Genomic DNA, 26,087 nt, shown 5'->3' with positions numbered 1-26,087 from the left:
CCTGTTTTGTGACCAATTATATGGTCAATTTTGGAGGAGGTACCATGTGGCGCTGAGAAGAAGGTATATCCTTTTGTTTTAGGATAAAATGTTATGTAGATATCAATTAAATCCATTTGTTTCATAACTTCTGTTAGTGTCCATGTGTCTCTGTTTAGTTTCTGTTTCTAGGATCTGTCCATTGGTGAGAGTGGGTTGTTGAAGTCTCCCACTATTATCGTGTGAGGTGCAATGTGTGCTTTGAGCTTCAGTAAATTTTCTTCAATGAACGTGGCTGCCCTTGTATTTGGAGCATAGATATTCAGAATTGAGAGTTCATCTTGGTAGATTTTACCTTTGATATGTATGAAGCGCCCCTCCTTTTCTTTTTTGATTACTTTGAGTTGGAAGTCAATTTTGTTTGCTATTAGAATGGCTGCTCCAGCTTTTTTCTTCAGACCATTTGCTTGGAAAATTGTTTTCCAGCCTTTCACTGTGAGGTAGTGTCTGTTCTATTCCCTGAGGTGGGTTTCCTGTAAGAAACAAAATATTGGGTCCTGTTTGTGTAGCCAGTCTATTAGTCTATGTCTTTTTATTGGGGAATTGAGTCCATTGATGTTAAGAGAAATTAAAGAAAAGTAATTGTTGCTTTCTGTTATTTTTGTTGTTAAAGTTGGGATTCTGTTCTTGTGGCTGTCTTCTTTTATGGTTTTTGAAGGATTACTTTCTGTAGTTTCCTTCCTTGTGTTGGTGTTTTCCCTTTATTATCCTTTGAAGGGCTGGATTCGTGGAATGATATTGTTTGAATTTGGTTTTATTTTGTAATACTATGGTTTCTACATCTATGATAATTGAGAGTTTTGCTGGGTATAGTAGCCTGGGTTGGCATTTGTGTTCTCTTAGGGTCTGCATTACGTTTGTGCATGATCTTCTGGCTTTCATGGTTTCTGTTGAGAAGTCTGGTGTAAGTCTAATAGGCCTGCCTTTATATATTACTTGACCTTTTTCCCTTGCTGCTTTTAATATTCTATCTTTATTTAGTGCATTTGTTGTTCTGATTATTAGGTGTTGGGAGGAATGTCTTTTCTGGTCCAGTCTATTTGGAGTTCTGTAGGCTTCTTATATGTTCGTAGGCATCTCTTTCTTTACGTTTTAGAAGTTTTCTTTTATAATTTTGTTGAAGATATTTGCTGGCCCTTTAAGTTGAAAATCTCCATTCTAATCTACTCCCATTATCTGTAGGTTTGGTCTCATTGTGACCTGGATATCCTGGATGTTTTGAGTTAGGATCTTTTCCATTTTGCATTTTCTTTGATTGTTGTGTCCATGTTCTTTATGGAATCTTCTGCACCTGAGATTCTCTCTTCCATCTCCTGTATTCTGTTGCTGATGCTCGCATCTATGGTTCCAGATTTCTTTCCTAGGGTTTCTATCTCCAGCTTTGTCTCACTTTGTGTTTTCTTTATTGTGTCTACTTCCCTTTTTAGGTCTAGTATGGTTTTGTTCAATTCCATCACCTATTTGGTTGTGTTTTCCTGTATTTCTTTAAGGATTTCTACCCTTTAGCAGTGTTCTCCTGTATTTCTTTAAGTGAGTTTTCAATGTCCTTCTTGATGTCCTCTACCACCATCAAGAGACATGATTTTAAATCTGAGTCTTGCCTTTCGGGTGTGTTGGGGTGCCCAGGACTGGCTGAGGTGGGAGTCCTGGGTTGCGATGATGGTGAGTGGTCTTGGTTTCTGTTAGTAAGAGACTTATGTTTGCCTTTTGCCATCTGGTAATCTCTGGTGTTAGATGTTCTAGCTGTCTCTGGCTGGAGTTTGTTCCTCCTGTGATTCTGTTAGCTTCTGTCAGCAGACCTGGGAGTGTAGCTCTCTCCTGAGTTTCAGTGATAATAGTACTCTCTGCAGGCAAGCTCTCCTCTTGCAGGGAAGGTGCACAGATATCCGAAGTTCGGACCTGCCTCCTAGCTGAAGATGAAGGCCCGAAACAGGGCTTGTTCTAGAAGCTGTATAGCTTCTGTAGTCCGCATACTCACCTGTGCAGACTAGTCACTGATCCTTGTTCTTGCTCTTTTCCAAGGTTTTGGTGATATAAACTCAGGTTGTCATGGTTGCTCAGTAAGCATTTTCATCCATTGAACTAATTCTCCAGCCCTAATTATGTACTTTTTTAGTTATCCAAAATGAGGGCTGATAAAGAAACTTAGACGGGTTTGTATCTTTGCATAAGCAACGTAGTAGAGGTTTAGTTTACTACTATACAGTTAACCTATTTATAGTGTGTCATTTTTAGTTTCTTTTTTTGTATGGAAATATAACTTTATTGCATTATATGGTAAAGTTAAATGGACTACTTGACACGTATGATAGGAGTAGGAGATGGCAATTAATAACCCTAAATGTAAAAGCTTTATTAGAACCGATAGTCATGCTACAATACTTGAACTCAACAGTGAAAAATGCGTATATGCACATACATACATATGCACACAGTCAGATATACACAATACACATACACACAAGTATCCATATACACATATACACATACACATGCACACATACACACATGTATAAACACACAGATATATATCTATATATATAGATATGTAGATATACATTATACAGCTATCGCAACGAAAACACTAAAATGGATTTAACCAAAATTTATGGACAACTCTAAGCTGAAGGCCAATATAGAAAATCCTTATAAACTGGAATGCCACTTGCGGCAAAGTCTTCAAGTTAAAAATGAACAGTTTTCAGACATTTAACAGTAGAAAGCTGAAGTGGGAATACAGTCAGTTATTTATTTATATCAGGACAAGAGAGTGATCCAAGGCTCTGCATGTGCTGGTCAGGTTCTGTATCACTGACTGTATCCCCATTTTTAATTTCTTCATAGAGTTTGTAAAAATTACTTCTTACAGGTGATTATTCCACAAAAGCAAAGAAACACAAAACTAAACTGTTTAGCTGCCACCTCTATCAACTTCTTTTATGTTCCTAGCTGTACTTAGCCATTAATCCTCTTTTTAAACTAAAGGTTTTTATTTATTTGTTCTTTGGCAGTATATGATGCATTGTTAACTCTCATCCTCACCTTTCCTTATTTCCTTTCTCCCTACAAACCTCCTTTCCACATTGACAACTTTTTCTTTTCGATCTATTGAGCTTAATCAAGGCAATGTGTCCTTGATTTTGTAACTGTCTATTGGAGCTTGGTTTTCTCACCAGAAGCCACCAATCTTTCTTACTGTGCATAGTTGCCTGCTCTGGACAGTCTGTATAATTGGAATCATACAGTATGTGAATTTTGCTCAGGTGTGGCTTGTTTCACTTACCATCCTGTTTTATCTGTGCTTGTAGCTTCTTCTGTACTGCTAAGAAATTCTGAATCAGTATAGGACAGGATTATTACTCGTCACATTTTATTTGTTTTACCCCCTTGTCCTCTTCTTCCCTCTTCCTGATTCCCTCTGAGACCCCATTTGCCCTACAGGTTCTGAATTTATCTACCCTTTATTTTCAGCATGTCTGGATTTGTTTTTTTTCTGTTCCAATTTCATATTTTCCAAAGAGAGTAGACTTGACTGAGTTCGTCATCATTTCTGGTCCCATTACCTCTGTTCACAAGGATGGTTTCACTTTCTTCAAACCTGTTTGCTAAGAGTAGACCTATCTGAGGGACTAGAAGATAATTTTAAAAAGAAATTATTACACAAACAACCCCTAAAACTAACAGTTGCTGTTGATAAATATTCTTTGGCTCTGTCCTGCTATTTTTTAAGCACAGTCACAGTTATCATTGTTCTTCCACAACTGATGCCCACCAGTGTTTTGCCTATTTGAAATTTTTATTTTGGGTTATATGTATATAATAGAGTGGAAAGACCCAAGAGGTCATTTTAAGAAATACTATACATTAGGCAATTTGTGATTCTGTATTATTTCAAAGGGAGGGAGCAGTTAGTGTCACCCTGGAAGTGCTGTTAGGGTTTCAGATGAATTCTAAATGTCCTGACCTAAGAATCTTTCAGTTTCCTTTTGTTTTTTTGTTTTTTTTTTTTGTTTGTTTGTTTTTTAAATTATAGAGTATACTTTATTCAGGCATGGGGAGGGGAGCTGAGCTGAGAGGTAATACAGAGAGAAGACCGAGACAGAGATAGAGAAAGCGCGAACACGCAGAGGAGTAGAGGCCAGCGGTGAGTGGAAAGAGATAGGGGGTAGTGGGATAGGGGGAGGGGAGCTGGAGGAGAGGACAGAGATAGAGCATGAAGGAAAGAGCTCAGTTTACCTTTTGTGTGACTTCTCTAGGTGCTGTAAATACAGTGGACGTTCTCTATAATAGGTCCACATCATGTTCTATATTGCAAAACAATAGTTCCCTATAAGTGTTCATTTTATGATATTGATCTTTATAAAATCAGGTACATTGTAAAGGCTGGGTTATCAAGTGGCATTGACTTGACATGCTTTAAGCCAAAAGGTTTATTTTTAATTTTGAATCTTTCAAAGGGTAACTACACCTGGCTGTTCTTTGCAGCCTGTTAATAGAATTAATGGAGGCTTGAGAAAAAAAGGCTTAATGCTTTCCCTGCTTTTTCCTGCTATAAATTTTAATATAAGATGACTGCTGATTGCCTTTCTAAAATGTTGCTATTCTTCTGGTGATTGCAAAGCAATTTATAGGTAAAAGGTACTCAATAAATGCTAAGGAATATATGTGTGTGTGTGTGTGTGTGTGTGTGTGCGCGCGCGCATTATGTACATTAAGTTTTAGAAATGTCATGACCTATAGAACTTCTGTATTTTTAACAGCATTTACAGTAGTTGTTGTGAAACATTCTGTAGCGTTTTGTTTGGTTGTACAAATGCTATAAAACAAGAATTTAGCTGCTGTTTTTTTTTTTTTTTAATATTAGAAGTCTATCTTAGCATTTGTATTTTAAAAACAATTTCCCCAAACATGTTGCTCCACGTTTGTGAAATCCATTCTTTTACATGAAAGTAAAGTAACAAGTGTGAGCAACAGAGACAGTAACCCAAGCTGATAGAATTGCGGGCAGGGCTGTCAGTAGTTTATAACCACACAGATCTTTTTCTTGTTTGGGTTCTTTGTGGTTTCTGTTGTTGTTTTGGTTTTTGAGGCAGTGATTTACTCTGTAACCCGTAGTGATCTGGGACATGTTATGTGGCCCAGGCTGGCCTTGACCTTATGATCTGTCTGCCTCAGCCTCCCTAGTACTGGGGCTACAGGTTGGTACCACCACACTTAGATCAGCACCTTTTAAAACTGCTCATGTATTATTGATTTCCTCATACAGGAAAGACTCATAATTTATTTGACGTTTCTATCGTATGTTTTTCAGGATGAGGAACAAGAACAGATCCCTGAGTTGCCAGACCCAAACTTAGATATGGGCATTTTGCCCAGAGAGATTCGGAAACTGGTAGAGCGGAGAAAACAAGTCAAACAGCTAATGAAACAGCAAGATTTAAATCCAGACCTTGTTCTTCAGGTAAGTCTTTTCTCTGCAAGGTGTTAGGAGACAGTTTCAGCTTCTAACACTTGATTATTGAGGAGTAGGATGAATAGAATGGTGTGGGCAAATGTATGTGCTTATTTTATTTTGGATAATATCCATTCCGAAGTGCTAGACTGCTTGAGAATGGAAGGATTCTCTAGCTGTAAAATCTTAGTAAGATCTCACAGAATCTTGGGAAATTAGGGATCTGTCTACTTGCTTCTCGGAGGGTAAGGCAACAGATTGAGTAGTAAGTGTCCCCACCACCACACAGTATTGATCAGTTCTCCTCACTGTGATCTAAAAGGACATCCAATGTAATGTTTAAGCATTTACAGGTATTGTATATCTTTTGTCTTTGTTGACCTGCAGTATGATATCCGACAGAAGGCTTTGAAGCTCACAGCAAACAGTATGTATGGTTGCCTGGGATTTTCGTACAGCAGATTTTATGCTAAACCATTGGCTGCCTTGGTGACATACAAAGGAAGGGAGGTAAATTGCAAAATAAAATTGTCATCTGTAAATATATGCTACAATATGGGAGAGATAAGTTTTCTTATCTAGTTTTTACAGTTTCAAATATTTCTTCTTTAGAGTAAGTTTGAGACAAATAGGCATTTGAATAAGAATTCACTTGTCAGTCCTGCCTCCCCCCGCCCCCCCCCTCTGTGCGCACACACACATGTAGTCTTTGAATGTCTATATGCCAGCCTTGCTGTAAGCAATAAAGATTGAATGTGAAGTATTATGCAAAGCTTATATTTGACCCAGACTGGTGGGGGAAGGGAGGTGAGAGAGGACCTGAGTGATGAGAACAGTTTGGGAAAACAGCTGAATAAGTATAAAAACGCCTAGGATGGGGCTGGAGAGATGGTTCAGTGGTTAAGAGCACTGACTGCTCTTCTGGAGGTTCCGAGGTCAATTCCCAGCAACCACATAGTGGCTCACACCATCTGCAATATGATCTGACGCCCTCTTCTGGTGTGTCTGAAGACAAAACAACTACAGTGTACTTATATATATTAAATAAATAAATAAACAAACAAATAAATAAATCTTGGTGTTAGAAGTAAATGTACTTCAGATTATTAAGGTGGTGTTGACCTCAACTGTCTGGAGGCTAGCTTAGGCTTAGATTGGATTAGTTATGCTAACATAATGGAGCTAATTTTTATGTGTTTAACTGATATTTAATGTGTAATATGAGAAAAAGTAGAATTAGGAGAATAGCTAATGGAACCTTTTATTTTTACTAAGGAAGCAAAACAGGGATCCAGAGTTCCAGTTTCTATGTGTTGTCTTTGTGGGTAACAGATTTCTATGCATTTTCAATAGGTTTTTGGGCATATGAGTTCACAATTCTCGGGCCATGTCATGGCTGGAGTTATATATTTACATACTTGAGGATGATAGACCAATTACCATTAAATACTAACACTTTATGTACATTTTAAGTTCATCTACTTTAATGCTTTGTGTGGAGGTTTTGATTTTTATAATCTATAAAAGTATGGTTATATTAAATATTGAATTCAGTCAAGTTCATTAAGATACTGTTTTAGTGAATTTAATGCTACTTAATTTTAAACATAGTATACAGTGGTGATATTGATTGTCTGGACTCATCTTTAACATGCTGGCTTATAGGCCAAATCTAACCTGTTCTGTGTTATATAACTAAGGTTTTATTGAAGTGGAGCCAAGCTTCTTCATTTATGTTGTAGACTTGAGTAGTCAGGATAAAGTCTTATGTGGCCTGCAAAGCCACACTTGGCCCTTTCAGGACAATGTTGGCTTTAGCAACTCTGTCCAGCAGAACTTTTAAAGATAGAGAAGTGATTTTTATCTACACTATCTATATGCAATAGCCTCTTGCCACAAGTGGGTGGGGAACACTTCATACTTGGTTATTATGAATAGATGAGGAACTTGGTTTTTAGACTTATGTAATTTTAATTATAATGAATTTAAATTTGAATGGGTAACGTGGAGAGTGACTATTGTATTCACCAGTATACATCTGCTTATGACATGAAACAAATGTCATGATATTTCAAGTCACTTTTCTTTTGCAGCCTTATTTCAGATATGTGGCTTAAGACATAGAAGGGTACTACATGTATTGAATAAAGATGGCATGTTAAGAGCTGTTTTATGCATTATCATATCAAAACTACACCAGAGTCCTTTGGCATGTAGTAGCATTCTGTTTTGTAAATGAAGAAGCTAAGATTCAAGGAGGTAAAGGATAGTAAATGGCTAGTTTGAACTGAACCTGTATCTTTCTGATTATAAGTCTTTTACTGCATTAGGCTTCACCATTAGAGAATGGCTTTTGCAAGTGCAGTTTTGCCTTATAATCTATCTTATTACTAGACAGTCATCCTTTTCAACATATGACATGGACCCTATTTTTTTAAAATGACAAATGTATAGATGATTTTAGGGGCTAGCTGAAGTAAGATAAAGATGTTTTCAGATTCTTAGGCTAAGTTTACCTCAAAATTATTTAAATTTTGTATATATCTATATATCTATATATCTATATCTATATCTATATATATATATCCAGTGGGTTCTGATAGAATACCATCTTATTTTTGTATTAGGAAATGCACTCACTATGCCCCAACTGGGTGATAATACATAGGTTGACTATTGAGATTGGATCAAGGTTACTCTTAAGTTTCTTACGAGAGGCAATAGTTGACAATTTACTCCCTTGGAGAGTGCCTCTTGCTGTTGAGAAATCCCTGTTGTTACATTTTCTGCATTGGCTTAGAAATCCACAAGCTTAAAAGGGCACCGTTGATAATGATAAGCCCCAAATTTGTCCAATGATCTCTCCTACTTCCCTAATCCGTTATATTTTAAGGGCAGTGTTTTCTTTTGGCTGGATATTTAATACGGAATTGAAACCCAATTTTTACTTTTTGTTGATCAATATGTAACAGAACTAAACTAAATTTTTAGTTTTTTTCTTTATAAAATATAGTGATAATATATCTTAAGTAAAATATAAAACCTTCTTTTTTAGTTCATTACAAAGGATTTCAGGCAAATCTAGAATTAATCATGTGATTTACATTCATAGTTTCTGCATTCCTCCTTTTCTTTTTCATGTGTTCCTTTCCATATACAATACCTTCTACAGAGTTGGAATTATATCTTTAATGTGAAGTTAATGAGAAACAATAAGGATATAGTATACCTGCTTTCTGCAACTCTTATTTTGGAAGCTCCAAAGATCTCTATAGAAGTTATTTACGAAAATAAAAATTATTGCTAATGTTTTGGTGGTAGTATTACTGACACTATTCTCTGGTTTTACTATCATTTTCCTATATATTTTGGAGTCTGTTGTTTTTAACGATTTTCATTGTGTTTTGAGATAGTGTATGACCATATACCACAGTTTGACCTTGAACCCAAGCCCCTTTATGTGCTCTAATTGCAAATATACATCTGTCAAGCATTTTTGTTGTTGTTGTTTTGTTTTGAGACAGGGTTTCTGTGTGTAGCTCTGGTTGTCCTGGAGCTCACTGTAGACCAGGCTTGCCTCGACTTAAGAGATCTGCCTGCCTTTGTCTCCCAAGTGCTGGGATTAAAGGCACTCGCCACCACTGCCCAGCCTCAAGCACTTTTTAATTACTAAAGAGGTAGGAAAGATAAAGTTGAGAATTCGCAATACCTTTGCAACTTACTAAACTTGCTGCTTTTCTTGTAAGATAGTTTAGACAGTAGCCTGAAGACCTTAATAGTTTTTTGCATCTAAACTTCCAATTTAAATTAAAGTTCAAGTAGAAATGAGAAGGAAACCTGGTGACATGTCTTTGAGAAAATTATAAGGTTTTTTATTTGGATATGGATAAATGTAGAATTTGGGGAGGCATGAAATTTTGTATTTTGGTATGATCTTAAAGTTTTCCTCCTTTTTTATTTTTAAGTAGATTTTGTGAGTACTTAGTTGCTTAGTTTTGTTAGGATCATGCAGATTTGACTCTGGTGACCTAAAAATTTCTGTAAGTAAATGTACTATGGCTGTTAGAATACTGAAGTAATTACTGACTGTACTCTTAAAAACAGATTTATAATAAAAGCAAAAATATGTCAAATGGGAATAAATATTGCCTTTTCACAGATGTGATCTTTCAATACTTCATACTTCAACTATTCCATAATTTTAATTGCTTGATGATAGAGGAATTAGTTGCTGTTGAAGGAATCTCATGTACGAACCTCACAGTATACAAATTATTTCAAAATCATTGAGCATTTCCAGAGAAGAAATACACAAACTTCATTTATAGACACTTTTAGAAGTGAATCTGTAACACTTCCATTTGTAATTGCTTTTATTACCAATGTGAGCCTGAAGGGGCATAAAAATGAAATTGGGAGAGAATTTGGGTAACACTGAGTGGGCACAAATATTTAGACTATGAAGACAAGTATCAAATGTCAAGTGTATGGTGTAGTAATTGAAGTGATTGTTCACTAGATGGCGATAGACACCCTAAGATCATTAATCAATTAGAGATTTTATTCTGTGAACAATAATGTGAAGGCCATTTAGTGACTTAAATATTTATATTTTAGATTTTTACCAGTTTTGAAAATACTAAATAAAGGTTAAAATGGTCCAAAGGATTGTAATAATCTAATAGAGTTAGTGTTTTAGTGTTTGAAATGATATATTTTTTTGCCTTGTAAGTTTTATTGATGAGAACAGTCATTTAATTTATCTTAGTAAGTGAATTCTTCATTGAGTGGATAAATCATATCTCTCTGATCATGGAGATACATTATTTTCTTAGTTATAGTACCACAGGCAACTCTAAAGAAAATTGTAGATGATTGTATGTGATTTTGCCTCTTTGAATATGATTTTTTGAAATTTGAGGAATTTAACTTTTTTAATGATTTCTAAGCATATTTGTCATGTAACATAATAGTAATAGTTCTCCTTATGAAATAATTAGTACTTAGTGAATTATTATTTATTTGTTTCTATCTTCTCTTATTTCTGTGTTCTTGAAGAAACAATTTTTGGTTTGTGTTTCTGATTGCAATTTCAAGTGCACTGTTCAGGAGTGGACCATGTATTTTCATTTTACTGTCCTGTAGGCTGGAGTGAGTCATTGCCAGCCTGTTTGTCTACCAGTTGTAGGAGATCTGGTTTTCAGAACTGAATTTGTTCATTTTAGAAAATGCATCTAAATCATTGCATGCAACCATTACTCTCTAGGCTCTCTAGGCGTTCTGAGATTACCTTGGTGGTGAAGTGGTCCTAGTGAGGAGTCCTTGGGAGTGGCACTGGCAGAAGGCTCTTGTTGCTGTCTATGATGGAAGAGGGGCTTTAAATTATTAACCATCCTTTGGCTTTACTTTGAAATAAATGGATATTTCAGTTTTCCAGTATTTTTCATGAAATACAGCCTAGTTTTGTTTTAACTTAAAAGAAAGAATAAAACAGAAATGGCTAGAGACTCTCTCTCTACCTTTTTCTTCCAATGGTAATTATCCTGTTATCTATTTTTCTTCCCTCACCTGTCTTTTCCATTTTATAATATACAAGTGTGTATGTGTTCATTTTCATATTTGCTATATTTGAATTTTTTTAGTATTCATGTGTCATGCTATGCTTATTCTTTTATAGTTTGAAAAGAAACGTTGAGACAAATTTTGTTCTGTATATCACAATTTAAATACATCCCTTTGATACATTTTTAGATTTTACTTATTTATGTTAACTATTCTATAACATTTTAGTGAGTGAATATGACTGAGTATATTTTTGTTCTCTCATTTTCCTCCTCCTTTTTGATATTTTTCTTTATATTGAAAATAGCTTCCCCCCACATTATACATATGTAGTTCTAGAGTACAGTTGCCCCTCCCTTTACTCCCAGTTTCTTCCCACTCCCTTTTCCATCCAGATTCTCATTAGAAAACAAGCAAGCTTTTAGGGCAATATAATATAATATGATAAAACAAAAAACTAACACAGCCAAATAGAACAAAATGAATAAACAGAGGGAAGAGAGCACAGGAAATGGATATAGACACAAAGATCCTGTTTACGTACTGAGGAGTCTAATGAAAACACTAACCTGGAAGCAAAGGAGAACTGGAGGGTAAAATGAGCAGAGAAAAGGGGAAAAGCTCAGATGTGACATTATGACACCAGGAACCTCCAAAGATGCCACTGAGTTTATTCACTCTTGGTTGTCCATTCTATGTACTTTTCCTAGGGAGACTGCTCTGTTCCTCTCCACTGTGCTTGCTCAGTCCCTTAATCTGTAAACTAACTCTGTAGTGCTACAGATTGCAGCTTGGTTATCACTGACACAATAGCTACTGTCCTCATGGAAGTGGATATGTATTGTATTTGTTTGTCTGGGTCTGGGTTACCTCATTCAGGATTTTTTTTTTTCTAGTTCCATCCATTTACCTGAGAATTTCTTCCTCTTGTTTTTTTTTTTTTTTTAATTATATAATGGCTGAGTAATACTCCATTGTGTAAATATATCATTTTCTTTATCTATTCTTTTGTTGAGGGACATCTAGATTATTTATAATTTCTGGCTATTATGAACAGAGCAGCAATGAGAGAATGGACAATCTTGTCTTTCTGATTTTAGTGGAAATGCTTTGAGTTTCTATTCATTTAAGTTGATGTTGGCTGTAGGTTTGCTGTTAACTTCTTTTATTATGTTGCATTGTATCTCTAATCTCTCCAAGACTTTCATCTTTGAAAGCATTGGATTTCTTAAAGGCCCCCTCCACATTTTTGAGTAGGATCTTTCAGTGTAGGCTGTACTTAGAATTCAACCTAGATGGACGCTCTTCTGCCTCTGCTTTTTTGTTATTGGGATTAAAGGTATGCCAGTATGTTAGCTTTACCATTATTTTGAATTGCCATGTTCTCATCTTTTAAAATTTTTTTCTATAAAAACAGGTTATACTAGATAATGTGTTAGATTTAATTTACTATATAACAAGCTAATTTCTTCTGTCAAATAAGTTCATATCTTTGGCAAGTTACAGATTCAGTTACCAATTTCAAGATTGATACCTAGTTTTGACCGAAGCTTGTTGATAGTTTCTACTCTGAAACTTGTCTATTTTTGAAGGATTTTTCATTTACCATGTATTTGTAAATATACTTAAATAATCGTTATTACTTGGGTGTTTGTTTTGTTTTATCAATGGTTTTCTCTGTGTAGCTCACAGTGCTTCATATTTGTTTTATTTTCCTGGGTTATCTTGAAATTGCTATCCTCTTACCTTAGCCTCCCAAATGCTAGAATTACGGACTTGTTCCACCATACTTGGATCAGAATTTTAATGAGTAAAAATGCTTTCATGTTGTGATTTTAATTCTTCTTTCCTTAATTAGGAGTTGAATTAGTTTTCTTTTCATATTTATTAAGTCATGTACTGTCTTTGTTGATTGCCTACATGGACATACATGTCTTATTTTATTGCATTGCAAATCTCTTATTGTTTCATAGGTATGCTAATCTGCGATTTGATATGTATCTCTGGTTTTCTTAAGAGTTTATGATTCTCCAGCTCTGCCTTCCCAGTGTTATATATTAACAGACATTCAGTATTATACGTAGTCCTTGATCTAAAAACAAAACAAAATAAAACTTATGAGGTTAATAAGACTTTTTTTGAGGGCTAAAATGATGGTTTATTGCAATTTTGCAGATATAGCTCATGTTAGAAAAATTGTATCTTTTAGTTGATTATAGGTTACTCATGTTTGAATTCCTTTACATTATGAAATTCAAAGTCAGAGAAACTTTTTATTGGCATATTTGAGGGATGTTTGAGTTTGAAGTTTTTTGCAATTTCCAGAATTGATAATATACATTATTGGGTTTTATTTGTATTCTGCTAATTCTAAATTCAGAATTTGTGGTAATTTATGTGAAATGAGGTGTAAGTCTTATTAGCATAAACTTAATAGTTGTTTTTAGAGTCTAGGTTCTTATGTACAGTTAAATTGTATAGAAATAATTCCCTACCATTAAATAAGTAGCATTTTAACTGCAGATTATTTGTATTGATATATTAAACATCTTGGCTTGCTTGTCCACTTGGTATATCCTTTCTAAAATTGGTGAAAATAATGCTGCTAAATATCAGGTGGAGAAGAAGAAGCTCTGCATTGGAAAACACCCCATAAGAGGCTAGTCCAGATTATGGCAACTTAGATTGTGAATAATTGGTGAGAAATGTAGTGACAAAAAGTTAGATATTTCTGTCTGTAATTGTAGCTCAGTGATCATATGTCTATGTTGTATATGCAAGACCCTCCGTTTAATCATCATAACTGCAAACCAAACCAAACCAGCGTATATTCATATAAGCTTATTGTTATAAACAGCATACATTTGTAAATATAGGAGGATATGAAGGATATAGTTTTTATGTAGTCTAGATATTTAAGCCTATTTTTTTTTTTTTTTTGGTTTTTCGAGACAGGGTTTCTCTGTGTAGCCCTGGCTGTCCTGGAATTCACTCTGTAGACCAGGCTGGCCTCGATCTCAGAAATCCGCCTGCCTCTGCTTCCCAAGTGCTGGGATTAAAGGCGTGCGCCACCATGCCCGGCTTAAGCCTATTTTGAGTTTATTTTTTTATTATTTTTTATTTTTAAGGCATTTTTATTAGATATTTTCTTTTTTAAAAATTTTTAATATATTTTTATTACGTATTTTCCTCAATTACATTTCCAATGCTATCCCAAAAGTCCCCCATACCCTCCCCCCAGATATTTTCTTCATTTACATTTCAAAAGTTATCTCCAAAGCCCCCTATATTCCCCTCCCCCCACTCTGCTCCCCAACCCACCCACTCCCACTTCCTGGCCCTGGCATTCCCCTGTACTGGGGCATATGATCTTCGCAATACCAAGGGCCTCTCCTCTCATTGATGCCCAGCTAGGCCATCCTCTGCTATATATGCAACTGGAGACACAGCTCTGGGGAGTACTGATTAGTTCATAGTTATTTTTAGTTTATAATAATAGCTAGCATACTCTGTACAAGCCTATATATCAGTCTCTGATACAACACAATATTACATTTATAGAAATAAATATGTTACACTTAGGCCTAATTTGAAATGATCCCTACGATTTAAAACAATAGCCCCCCCCCCAAAAAAAAAAAAAAAAGACTTGATCCAAATGCAGCATGACCTTCTTTTTTCTGGTTAATAAAAGTTAAATATCAGTCCCTCTAAGTGATTCATTCATTTGAAAGGTACAAATTTAGGAGAGCCTAAAGTTGGATTTTATTAGAGGCACCTGGGAAGATGCAGACGGGCTCAAGCCTCACCTGACTGGGGGCCATCTTGTGAAATAGATCTGGGTTTGGGAGTATGAGAGAAGGCTTCATCAAGGAAGCACTTAAGGACCTTCTCATTTCTTTCTTTTGCAATTACTTAAGTTTTTCATGACTGCTACATACTTGTCTGACCTGAGCCTTGAAGAGTTCAAGTGGGGTCCATATGCCTGTATATTTGTCAGAGAGAGGATCCCCCTGCCCTTGCTACCTGGCTTCATTATATTAATGCATGGTCCTAGCATTGTCATTGTGGGTTGGCGTCTCCATGCTTTTGGGATCATTTGCCAGATAATTCTCAAAGATTTGTTTATTCTCAGTTTCAACTTGTGCCCTTTTCCACTTACATATTGGATTTTCTATTATTAGTTTTCACTGTACATGTGTTTGTGTCCTACATATTCCCATGTCTCATGCAGTGATCTTTGTTTGCCCTCACTCTGAGGCCATGCTCATCTATGTATTTCTGCAGTTATAAATAGATGGATGTGGAGGATACAGTTTTTATGTAGTCTAGATATTTAAGCCTATTTTGAGTTTATAAGAATAGCCAGGATACTCTGTACAAGAAAATGGGTACTTTGTACATTTGTAGGAGGTACAAATAGAATATTTTTGCTTTGATATTTTGCCCTTTGAATTACAGAAACCATTGGGAATATGGATAAGGGTAAGAGAGAAATTGTATCAGATTGACTGTCATTGTAACCGATCTCTAAGATTAAGTTTTATTACATTGACTCAAATCACATAGACCATGACCTTGGAAATCTTTTCCTTTCTTCTCCAACCTTCTTTAGAATGAATGACTCTGTTAACGTAAATTCGTCCCATTTTCTGCATATGTGAACATTTTATATCAGCCTATTTTGGTATATGTTTCTTTTTTACAAGCTGTGTGTTATTTGACAGGTGTTCTAAAGCTCTTGCTTTGGCAGCAAACCAAGATGACAGAGCAGTAATGATTTCAAAAGTGCTATTCCCTACTTGTTAAAAGACAAAAAGAAAAGTGTGAAGTTATTAACTATTGTTCACCAGTAGTGTGGAAACTGGTGTAGGGTTTAATTGTCTGTTTCTCTAGTCAGTTTGTACTGGTTATTTCCTGAGTAATACCACTTTTAAGGAAAGAGGGAGTGACATACAACATTTCCCTCTCTTATACCCCTCTTATTTTTACAAATTGTAGTTAATTCAATTAAGGTAAAAAGAGTTGTAAAAATCCAAAGCTTTGACTTTTTCTTCATTATAAGCTTTTCTCTCCTTACCTGTCATAAAAAAATTTATGGATGACATGACAACACCCAATAACCTTGAGGATTTTCCCTCACTCACCCCCAAATGAGTCAGATGCCAGGGTGTGTTTCATCTGTAATGTACGTGAAGGCATTATACTTTCTCCTTAGGCACACAGTATGTTTATTACTAATTAGAAGAACCTATTTTTTTGGCGTCTTGTACTGCCTGGTGACGTTAACTGCTTTTCACAACAGTATAATCAGGCCCATTAAAGGTACCTCCATGTTAAGTTTATTGTGCTTATAATTCAGGACTGGTCGACTGAGCAGACACTAATTTCACTGGGCACTATGAGCCTCGTGTTGTTTTGTCAGATCATGAATAGTCTGTTAAATTACAGTGAATTGAGCTTGGTAAGTTGGGACTTCTAGAAAGCAATGATAATAGTATATTTGTATGTGTGCCTGTGTGTGTGTGTGTGTGTGTGTGTGTGTAGTGATTTGATTTTAACCCAGAGATTCCTGGGCCCTTTATAGTCATTTTTTTTTTTTTTTTAGATCTTATACTTTGAAATTTAGTGCTAGCATTGAATTGTACAGCTGTCCTTGTTTCCTTTTTATTACTTTTTGTGATTGAATTGGCTTGTATCCTCTTTAAAGTTGAATGTATTAGAGTCTCAAAAATCTAAAATTGTCCTTTGATAGTCTCCCCCCCTTTGACAAAGCAACATGAAGTAGACTATAACAGTAAAGTAAATCCCTGTTCATATTTTTAAAAGAACAGCAAAGCACAAGTGATTTCTAGAAATGGCTTTTTTGCCATCTTTGGAATTCTCACTACTCTGAGTAGTAGTGTGTGTGAGTGACACACACACACACACACACACAAACACACACACACACACACACACACGGGTTAGTAATTACCTATTTTTATTGACTTTTTTTTTAACAGTTAAAATAAGGTTTGTCTTTTGAGTCTAGTGATGGAATTTATTTGCCTTAAGGCTGAATGTTGACTGGGGATGGGAATGGAACAAAGATTGAATTTCTTTCATAGATTGAAGTCTCAGACATTTGTCTATATTTATTTCAGGGGCCTTTGCCCTGCCAACATAGAAGCAGCTACATTTCAGTGTAGGAGGGTGGTGTGTTTTCCCCTGGAAGAGGGTAATAGTTGGGGAGAGGAATATGCACATAGGCTATTAATAATGCACATTGTTCATATTTCTAAGCACTGCTCCTCACTGTAGGGTACATGTTCTATTTCTACCGCATTTTGTTGCATGATACAATAGATAGCTGGTAATTTCATCACAGAAAAAAATCTTGATATTTGTTCTTCAGTGGTTTTCTGGTTGGGAAAACAAAATAACTTGTTTTCAGAAGGGGGACTTAGGGTGGATATACTTAATTCAGTTGCTCATTATTGTCTCCTAGCCAGAATTTCTTGAAGTAATATTTGCTGAATATGTACCATGGGGGAAATAGAGATAAATGACATTGTTTATGACCTACAGGCATGGGATGAAGATTCATTAAAACTAGAACCAATGTTTGGGAGGCTAGACACGTGATTACTTACTAATAAAGAAGAAGATGATCTTGTTTATTTGTGTAGACACAAAAGTCCAAACAGAAATGCATTCAAAAAAGCGTATGGAATAGACATCTAGGATACTCACTCTTTTACATGGTGTGGCTTTGATCAGGTGATTCAGTCTCTTGTCAGTGAGTGATAGGTTAGATGATCATTTCATAGTAGGTTGCATCTACAAAGTATTTTATCTTAGTGTACTTCATTGTCCTGTGTAGACTGGGGCTGGTGTTGGAGAGACAGTGGTAAGTTTTAAGTATTCAAGATCTTGTCCTCAGGAAGTTTTTTGTTATGGTGGGTGAGAGCCATCAATCAGTTGGTCAAATGAACATCTATCCCACACTGTAGAAAATACATGCAAAGAAAAGGAACATAAATTCTGATAGCAATGGCTCTTAACATGGAATGAAAAATTAGAAGAATCCTGAGTCCAGGGCACTTGAGCTGAGAGCTACTAGGGTGTTGGTCAAAGTGCACCCACATGCATGCAGGCAAAACACTCATATCTATAAAATAAAAAATAATCTTAAAAGACTGGAAGAAGGGAAACTGATTGGTAGGCTATTATAAGAATATTCTATGCAAGATACATTAGTAACTGCACTTGTGTGAGACAATCAGACAGGGCGTGGTGGGGGGAGAAAAATATAAGAGGTAGGCAAAAGAAAAACAACCAGTACAAAATGAAGTTCAGGTCTTTTTTGGGGCAACCCTGTGAATGAGACTTCATTGGTATAGCCAATCCCTCTGACATTTCTATGTGACAGTCTTGCAACAACCTTTCCGTTCTTCTTAGACTCTTTTGTAATGGTCTCTGAACCTTAAGCACAGAAATTGTGTTGTAGATATATCAGTTGAAACTGAGTACCACAAAATGTCTTGTTTTCGGCATTTTGGATTGTGGTCTCTGTTGCAAAGAGAAGCTTCTTTGAGGATATATATGTAACAAACAAAAGAGAGGCTACAAATTTGTGAGAGCAAGGGAATACTGGGGGGGGGGAGAAATGGAAGTAGAGAAATGATGTTAATTGTAATTTCAGAAACTAAAAATTAAAGATTTCAAAGGCATGATGAATTAGATGTATAGTGTAGGGTAGAACAGAATATTAAGGTCAGCTTCTGGTTTTCTGTAGGTAAATTGGTGGGACCTTTCAATAAAGTATTGGAAGGTGACCAAATTTGGGACAAGGAGAAGGAACAGTGAACAGTTTGATCTTGGACATGTTAATTTTTAAGAAATATTGTTAATTTTAATTGTACATATTTATGAAGTACAATATATTTCAGTTTATGTATATAATGATCAGGACAGGACTGTTGGCATTCTCTATTATTGACAATATTTATCATTTGTTTGCATTGAGGACATTCAAAATCCTCTACTAGGTAGTTTGGAACATTAGTTAATTCTTGTCAACATAGTTAACCATATGTGCTATGGAATGTTAGAATTCTTTCTTCTTAACCAACTGCACTCTGTAATGGATATGTTAATTTTATAGTGTGTGGATATACATTTGAGAGTTAATGTAAAGAGAAATGATGGCTGAAATTATTTTCAGAGGAGAAAATACAAAGAGTAGTAGGTGTAGGACTCAGTCCAAAGGGTCTGCATCTTGATGCTGGTAGAGGAGGGAGGTCTTAGAATTAAGGAGTGTTCAATGTAGGAAGAGGTAGTATTATTTCATGGAGGTAGATAGTGGTCATCTGTCACAAAAAAACTAACAATGATTGCTTTGAAACGTTCCATCATATTAGGGACTAGGAGGTGATCGAATCTTTTGTTCTTGGTTTGCTTTGATGGGAGCCATGACAATGAAGCTGAATTGCTGTATAAAGAAATTAGAAGTCTTGGGCTTATACCTGAGAAGTTAGAGTGAGGAAAAGTAAATTGTGGAGCAAGTTAACTGATTTACATCCTACTCTTTAAGTCAGTGCCTTCTCTGCCCTGCCTCTGATTTTTCCTGGGGTGATTCTGAACTACCGATGAACTATTTAGCTTCTCTGAATCCCAGCTTCCCTTTTAATAAGGATGTCTTAGTGCCCAGTGAGGTTGTTGAAGAATTAAATGAGGTAATATCTTAGAGTTTTATTACTGTGATAAAAACACCATGAGCACAAGCAGTTTGTTTCAACTTATAGTTCTAGTCCATTATAAGGGAAGTCAGGCCAGGAACCTGGAGGCAGGCACAGTAGGAGAGGCTATGGAGAAATAGCCTTCCTTGCTTGCCTCCCCTTGACTTGTTCAGCTTGCTTTTGTAGACAACCTACCCAGCTGGTTGCCCCCACATTATCAGTCAAGAAAATAACACAGACTTGTCTGCGGGCCAATCTGGGAGGGGTATTTTCTCAGTTGAGGGTCCCATAATCTTTGTTTGTGTCAAGTTGACAAACACAAACTAGCACAGATAATATTTGTTAATACCTTCTTAAAATATTAATGTGTTAATAATTGTTAATAATACTATGTTAGTCATTCATACATAGTTCTAAGTAAGTGTTTGCTAGATAATAAATATCTTTATTATTATTTTTTTTTAGGCAGGCTCTCCCTTTGTAGACATGATTGGTCTGGAACTTACTATGTAGAGCAGCTAGCTAGGCCTCTGTCTCCTAAGCTCTTGTAGAGCTCTGCCTGCCTCTGTCTCCCAAGTGCTGGGACTAGATAATTAACTCCTTTTATGGTCATATCTGACCTCACTTCTTTTACCTCCAACTACATATTTCTTTCTTCTGAACACTTAACCATCTGCTCTAAAAAGGCCACTTTGTGTTGTTACTTGCTAAATTATTTTACAATTCTGTTTTCCCTGCCATCTCTTGTGTTTTTAATACCTACACCACTAGTAGTCTACCAACTCCACTAATTTTTATGTAGTCTCTTTAATATTCTCCAAAATTCACTTTACATGATTGATTTAACCTAATCTTCCTTAGTCATTTAATGCCTTCAGCTTGAATTTATACTAATTCACTCACTCTTACCAGTTTATAAGTTTGTTCATTCAATTTCGTTAAATCAGTTTTAAAAATGCATTTAAAATATCCATCGGTAAGCCAGGCAGTGGTGGTGCACATCTTTTGTCATAGCATTTGAGGGGCAGGGCAAAAGGATCTCTGAACTTTGAGGTCAGTTTGCTCTGCAGAATAAGTTCAGGACAGTCAAGGCTACACAGAGAAACCCTACCTTGTAAAACCAAAAGAAAAAAAGCCGTTAGATTAGTAGCATGTAGTAAAATGTTTTAAAGTAGTATACTGGCTGGTTTTGTGTGTCAACTTGACACAGCTGGAGTTATCACAGAGAAAGGAGCTTCAGTTGGGTATGTGCCTCCATGAGATCCAGATGTAGGACATTTTCTCAATTAGTGATCAAGGGGGGAAGGCCCCTTGTGGGTGGGACCATCCCTAGGCTGGTAGTCTTGGGTTCTATAAGAGAAGAGGCTGAGCAAGCCAGTGGAAGCAAGCCAGTAAGGAACATCCCTCCATGGCCTCTGCATCAGCTCCTGCTTCCTGACCTACTTGAGTTCCAGTCCTGACTTCCTTTGGTGATGAACAGCAGTATGGAAGTGTAAGCTGAATAAAACCCTTTCCTCCCCAACTTGCTTCTTGGTCATGATGTTTGTGCAGGAATAGAAACCCTGACTAAGACAAGTAGTATGTACAGAATGGCAAGCACTAAGTATTTTTAGATCCACAAATCGTTTTTTCTTACTGCTTCCTTATCCCAAGTGCAAGTAAAATATTCAGATCATCTGATTTCTTTGTAGGTCAGTCTACAGTCTTTTCATAACTGAAGCCTCCTGGTACTGTCTCTCTTCTTTTCTTGGACCCTTCAATCCAGTCTCAACACAGCAATGTTGAACCATTTTTAAATTGTACTTGGACCTTCAAGTTTCCAGTAGATTCTCGTTTTAGGTCACAGTGAACTCCACGGTCCCCTGTGATTTGCTTCACCTCCCTTTTTGTGCTGCATAGCTGATGACCTGCCTGCCTCGCCCACACTCCAGCTTCGTCCACCCACTTGCAGCACTCACTATTCTTGCATTTTGTTACATGTTCTGTTTCCACATAGATCCTCTGTGTAACTGATTCCTTCTGCCTAGAAAGCTCCTCCTGTTTTGATGCAGAGTGGCCTTTTATCTTCTTCAAGTCTTACCTTTAGGTCTCTCCCTTTTTTTTTTTTTTTTTTAATTACGTATTTTCCTCAATTACATTTCCAATGCTATTCCAAAAGTACCCTTTTTTGATGAATTCCTTGACTACTGATTTTGATAGATCCACCGAACTAATACCCATCTAGTTTTTAAAAATTAAATGGTTTTCTTTTCAACTTAGTTTTGAAATTAAATTATTTTTATGTGTTAGGTTTTTTCTTTGCATGTGTATCTATGTACCATGTGTGTACCTGGTGACTGCAGAGACCAGAAGAGGGTGCTGGATCCCCTGGGACTGAAGTCACAGAGCGTTGAGAGCTGTTATGTGGGTGCAGGGAATCAAACTGGGTCCTCTTGATTAGAAACCAGTGCTCTTAATTCTGACCTTCCAGCTCCATCTTCAGCTATTTTCATAAGGAATTAAATACATAGTCATGTTCTAGAATTTATACATGTTAATAGTTTCCATAACTGGTTTATATATCCTTTTAAATAAAAGATCCTAGGTCCTTGTTGTCTTCTGTATACTGTTTTCTAGCATCTTTCCTTCTTGAGGACACTTAATATTATGGTATTAATAATGATATAATTGGTATGGTGTCATTTGACTTGGAACTGGCATATTCATTTATGTATTTTAAAATGTTACCTTGTTGCTACATATAGATTGACTGTTCATCTGAACTGCCCTATAGATATACATCTTGTGAATGTTTTGTAGTCTATTTTTCTGTCTCTACCAGTCATTCAGGTTGTGGTTTAGTTTTCCACTATTAGGGAAGTAACATTCCTGTACTTGTTCTTTGTGTGCCAGTGTGGGAGTTTCTCTATTGTGATCATTGCTCTTATTTAGCATCCTGCTTTATTCCTATTTTGTCATCACTGACTGATTTGTTTTTGTTCATCTTTCTTTTACTAGAAAGAGTGCCACTGGGCCGGGCAGTGTGTTTTACTCAATTCTTCCCCACACATCATCTAGTACAAACCTTCCACTCAGTATGTCATTTGTTGGCATTCCTTTTAGTTGATTCTACTTTCTGCTTTCTGTGTGTTTTGTGTTAGTTCATTCCCTTTTGTTTTTGAACTTTGGTTTTCAGGTTGCTGAAGAAAGGTGGCATAAGCTGTCAGGTCTTATGGTTAGTGGACACAGGTGACTAAGTCTGGTATGGAAAGGAGCTCAAGACAAAAAAAAGAAATGCTTTGTTTTGGATTAGGCTCCTTTGTATCTCTGATTATAGATTGAAGGATGGCAAGGACTAACTGTGCTAATTAAAGAAGCTGAGTTGTTTAGCTCTGGTCTCTCCACACCTATAGCAGCATTACTGAATATTACAGAATTTTAGGAGTGGAGGATTGAATGCTTATTGTCTAAAAATTACTTTTCTTGAAAATTAGGAAGTAATTACTTAGTGATTGACTTTTGCTTTTGGAGTAAAACTTTTGGTAGTCATAGAAGACACATTGTCAACTAGACATGAGAGGAAATCTGCTGATTTTTGAAACAGGTTGGCTTATATCAATTAGTATTTTAAAAATCTAGTTCAGAGTTTCCTGATAAATATTCTTTGGTTTCTGGGTCTTCTTTGACACTTTTAGATATTACTGTTTTTCACTATTATAGATGTGGCTAAGGAGCCCAGGGTACCTCAAAGTCATGATCTTCTTTCCTCAACCTCTTAAGTGCGGAGTATATGCCACTATACTTGATGTCACTGTCCTCATGTTTGCCTGATTGATGCTTTCAAAAGACTAATAGCAAGAAACTTCTTCACATTAATGTTGTTGTCATAACCATACTTTGGACCTCTTTTCCAGTACAGACTATCTCATTTTTCTAGGACTGCAAGCCTTCTGCTACTAATTCGAATCACTGTAAATTATCTGCAGATATATATTAGCAGGGAAAAATAGAGCAATTCTTCAGGTCTTATGCTAACACAAGCTTGTAGCTGGTTCTTTCTCATTTTGGGATGTTAGTAATTATTCCCCTCACCTCAGTGTGACCCTTGACTTAAATTTTGTGACAGTTATGATAAATTTATTAAGAGAATTAAGATCTGATCTCAACCTCCATATGTAACTGGTAAATATTTAGACATACTGCTAAATTATTAATAACTAAGATATCTTCAGCATTTGAACATTATCTGATACCATTCTGAGTTCTTTTCACTAGCAATACAACTTTACTAAAACAAATAAGTGTAGTCTAGAGCCCCTTATATTTGCATAAAATGTAGACGTCATTCTGAGATTTAGGAAAATAGTTTCTTTAAATGCATTTTATATTTGCTGAAGGTTGTGGAGATGGGATGGAGAAGAAAATGTTTTCATTTATTAAGTTAATAAAATTGTATAAAACTGGGGAAATCTGTATGGTCATAGGCTATTTATTTCCTACTGTCCTGCCTGTTCTTCACCTATCCCTTTGATTTGATCCCTATATATTCATTCATTCATTCATTCATTCATTTATTTGAAACGGGGTTTCTCTGTGTAGTCCTGGCTGTCTTGGAACTTGTTCTGTAGACCAGGCTGGCTTTGAACTCAGAAATCAACCTCCCTCTGCCTCATGTGCCATCACTGCCTGGCCTTGGAAGGAAATTCTTATAGGAAGAATATTGGGAAAGGTTGTAAAGATGAGAAGATTAGGAAAGCCAAGGAATGCTTCCTTCTGTCACGTTTTGTCTTAGGAGTTAAATGTTGTCATTGACGTCCACTCCTAGAATCTTTTGTTTTGTTTTGTTTTGTTTTGTTTTGTTTTTCTTTTTTTCGAGACAGGGTTTCTCTGTATAGCCCTGGCTGTCCTGGAACTCACTCTGTAGACCAGATTGGCCTTGAACTCAGAAATCTGCCTGCCTCTGCCTCCCGAGTGCTAGGATTAAAGGCGTGTGCCACCACTGCCCGGCCACTCCTGGAATCTTGAACATGTGTTTGTGTAGCTTGTCTGTGGCACTCTTTACCTGGTATAATTGTGAAGGTCATAGTTTGTTCGCCTTTAGCAGAATAAACAAATAGATCCAGAAAATATATTCATGTAATCTTTGCTTGATGAGCAGAAGCAAGGAGTTGTTTAAAACAAATGAAGGAGATAAAAACTCCCTAACTTTTATTTACCAATCAGATTGCAAAGGAAAAAATAGCCTATTTTTAGACTAAGACTCCAATTATGCTAAGTCTTGAAGATAATTAAACAGTCTGACACAAAAGAATGCAGTGACGCAAGTTTGTGTGGTGAAATTCCAAGACATTCACTGACTTTTTAGGATTCTACACAGTGAATATTAACCTCCTAAAGTGTTTGTTGCCGGGAAACAGTCCTTTATTCTTTTCCATGCAGTGCAATGAAGTGTACCTGTGTAGGTAATTTGTTTCTTGCATGGAAAGGGGGGAATTAGTACACATCATCTATCCCTCTGTCCTATCTTTGGTCTCTTAATGTGTTGAAGCTACCAAGCCATGCTTTCTTGTTAATAGGGTCTGTTGCCTTCCCGTCTTTGCTATCCTAATTGTTTTTAATGCTCAACACAGTAGGAGTTCCAGGGTTTTTTTTCCAATTAGTTTTATGTTATAAACTTGGCAGAATTTAGAGACTTTCTTTTCTGTTAGTGTTTCTTTACCTTGTGCAAGATTCATGCTTAGCTTTTCTTATTCTTAATCATGCCAAGTGACATGATTTCTTGGAACTAATTAGTTTGGGGGTGGGGGGCTAAGTGAAATGTGTTGTGGCAGCAGAGTTGCTTGGCTGGGTTAATAAGAGGTGGCCTGTTTGTTCTCCCGGCTTCTTGTTACCTTTGCACTTGTAGGTTTGGTGATGGGCTGCTGGTGTTTTCACCATTCTGCCTGTGATTGAATACTCACTGAATGGAAGTATACAGCTTCCTTCTAGGAACAAGTCTTCTTACTTCCTGAATTCTGTTCTACCTACGTCTTAAGAAATAATATAATCAGGAGCTTGACCATCTTCCAATTCATTTCAGGTTTTCTTTTCTTTCTTTCTTCCTTCCTTCCTTCCTTCCTTCCTTTCTTCCTTCCTTCCTTTCTTTCTTTCTTTCTTTCTTTCTTTCTTTCTTTCTTTCTTTCTTTCTTTCTTTCTTTCTTTCTTTCTTAGCATTTAATGCAGTAAGGCAAAAAGAAAGACCTTTGACTCTTAAGAGTCAAAGTTGCAAGCCTGGCATTGGTGGTTTATGATAGGATTTGAAGTGAGACGGGAAGGAGATGGAAAGGAAAGAA

General features: G+C 36.2%; 1 protein-coding gene across 1 annotated transcript in view; it reads left to right on the top strand.

Moving 5' to 3' along the window:
* Positions 1 to 26,087, top strand: part of Pola1 (DNA polymerase alpha 1, catalytic subunit) — a 407,398-nt gene that overhangs the window by 145,023 nt on the left and 236,288 nt on the right. Inside the window, exons 25-26 of the mRNA XM_021153188.2 lie at positions 5,351 to 5,500; positions 5,879 to 6,001. Coding sequence (XP_021008847.1) covers positions 5,351 to 5,500; positions 5,879 to 6,001 — 273 coding nt within the window. The remainder of the gene's footprint in view (positions 1 to 5,350; positions 5,501 to 5,878; positions 6,002 to 26,087) is intronic.

This window comes from Mus caroli, chromosome X (genome assembly GCF_900094665.2).
Source record: "Mus caroli chromosome X, CAROLI_EIJ_v1.1, whole genome shotgun sequence".
In the NCBI taxonomy this organism is placed as follows: domain Eukaryota; kingdom Metazoa; phylum Chordata; class Mammalia; order Rodentia; family Muridae; genus Mus; species Mus caroli.
This window is presented reverse-complemented; position numbering and strand designations above follow the sequence as displayed.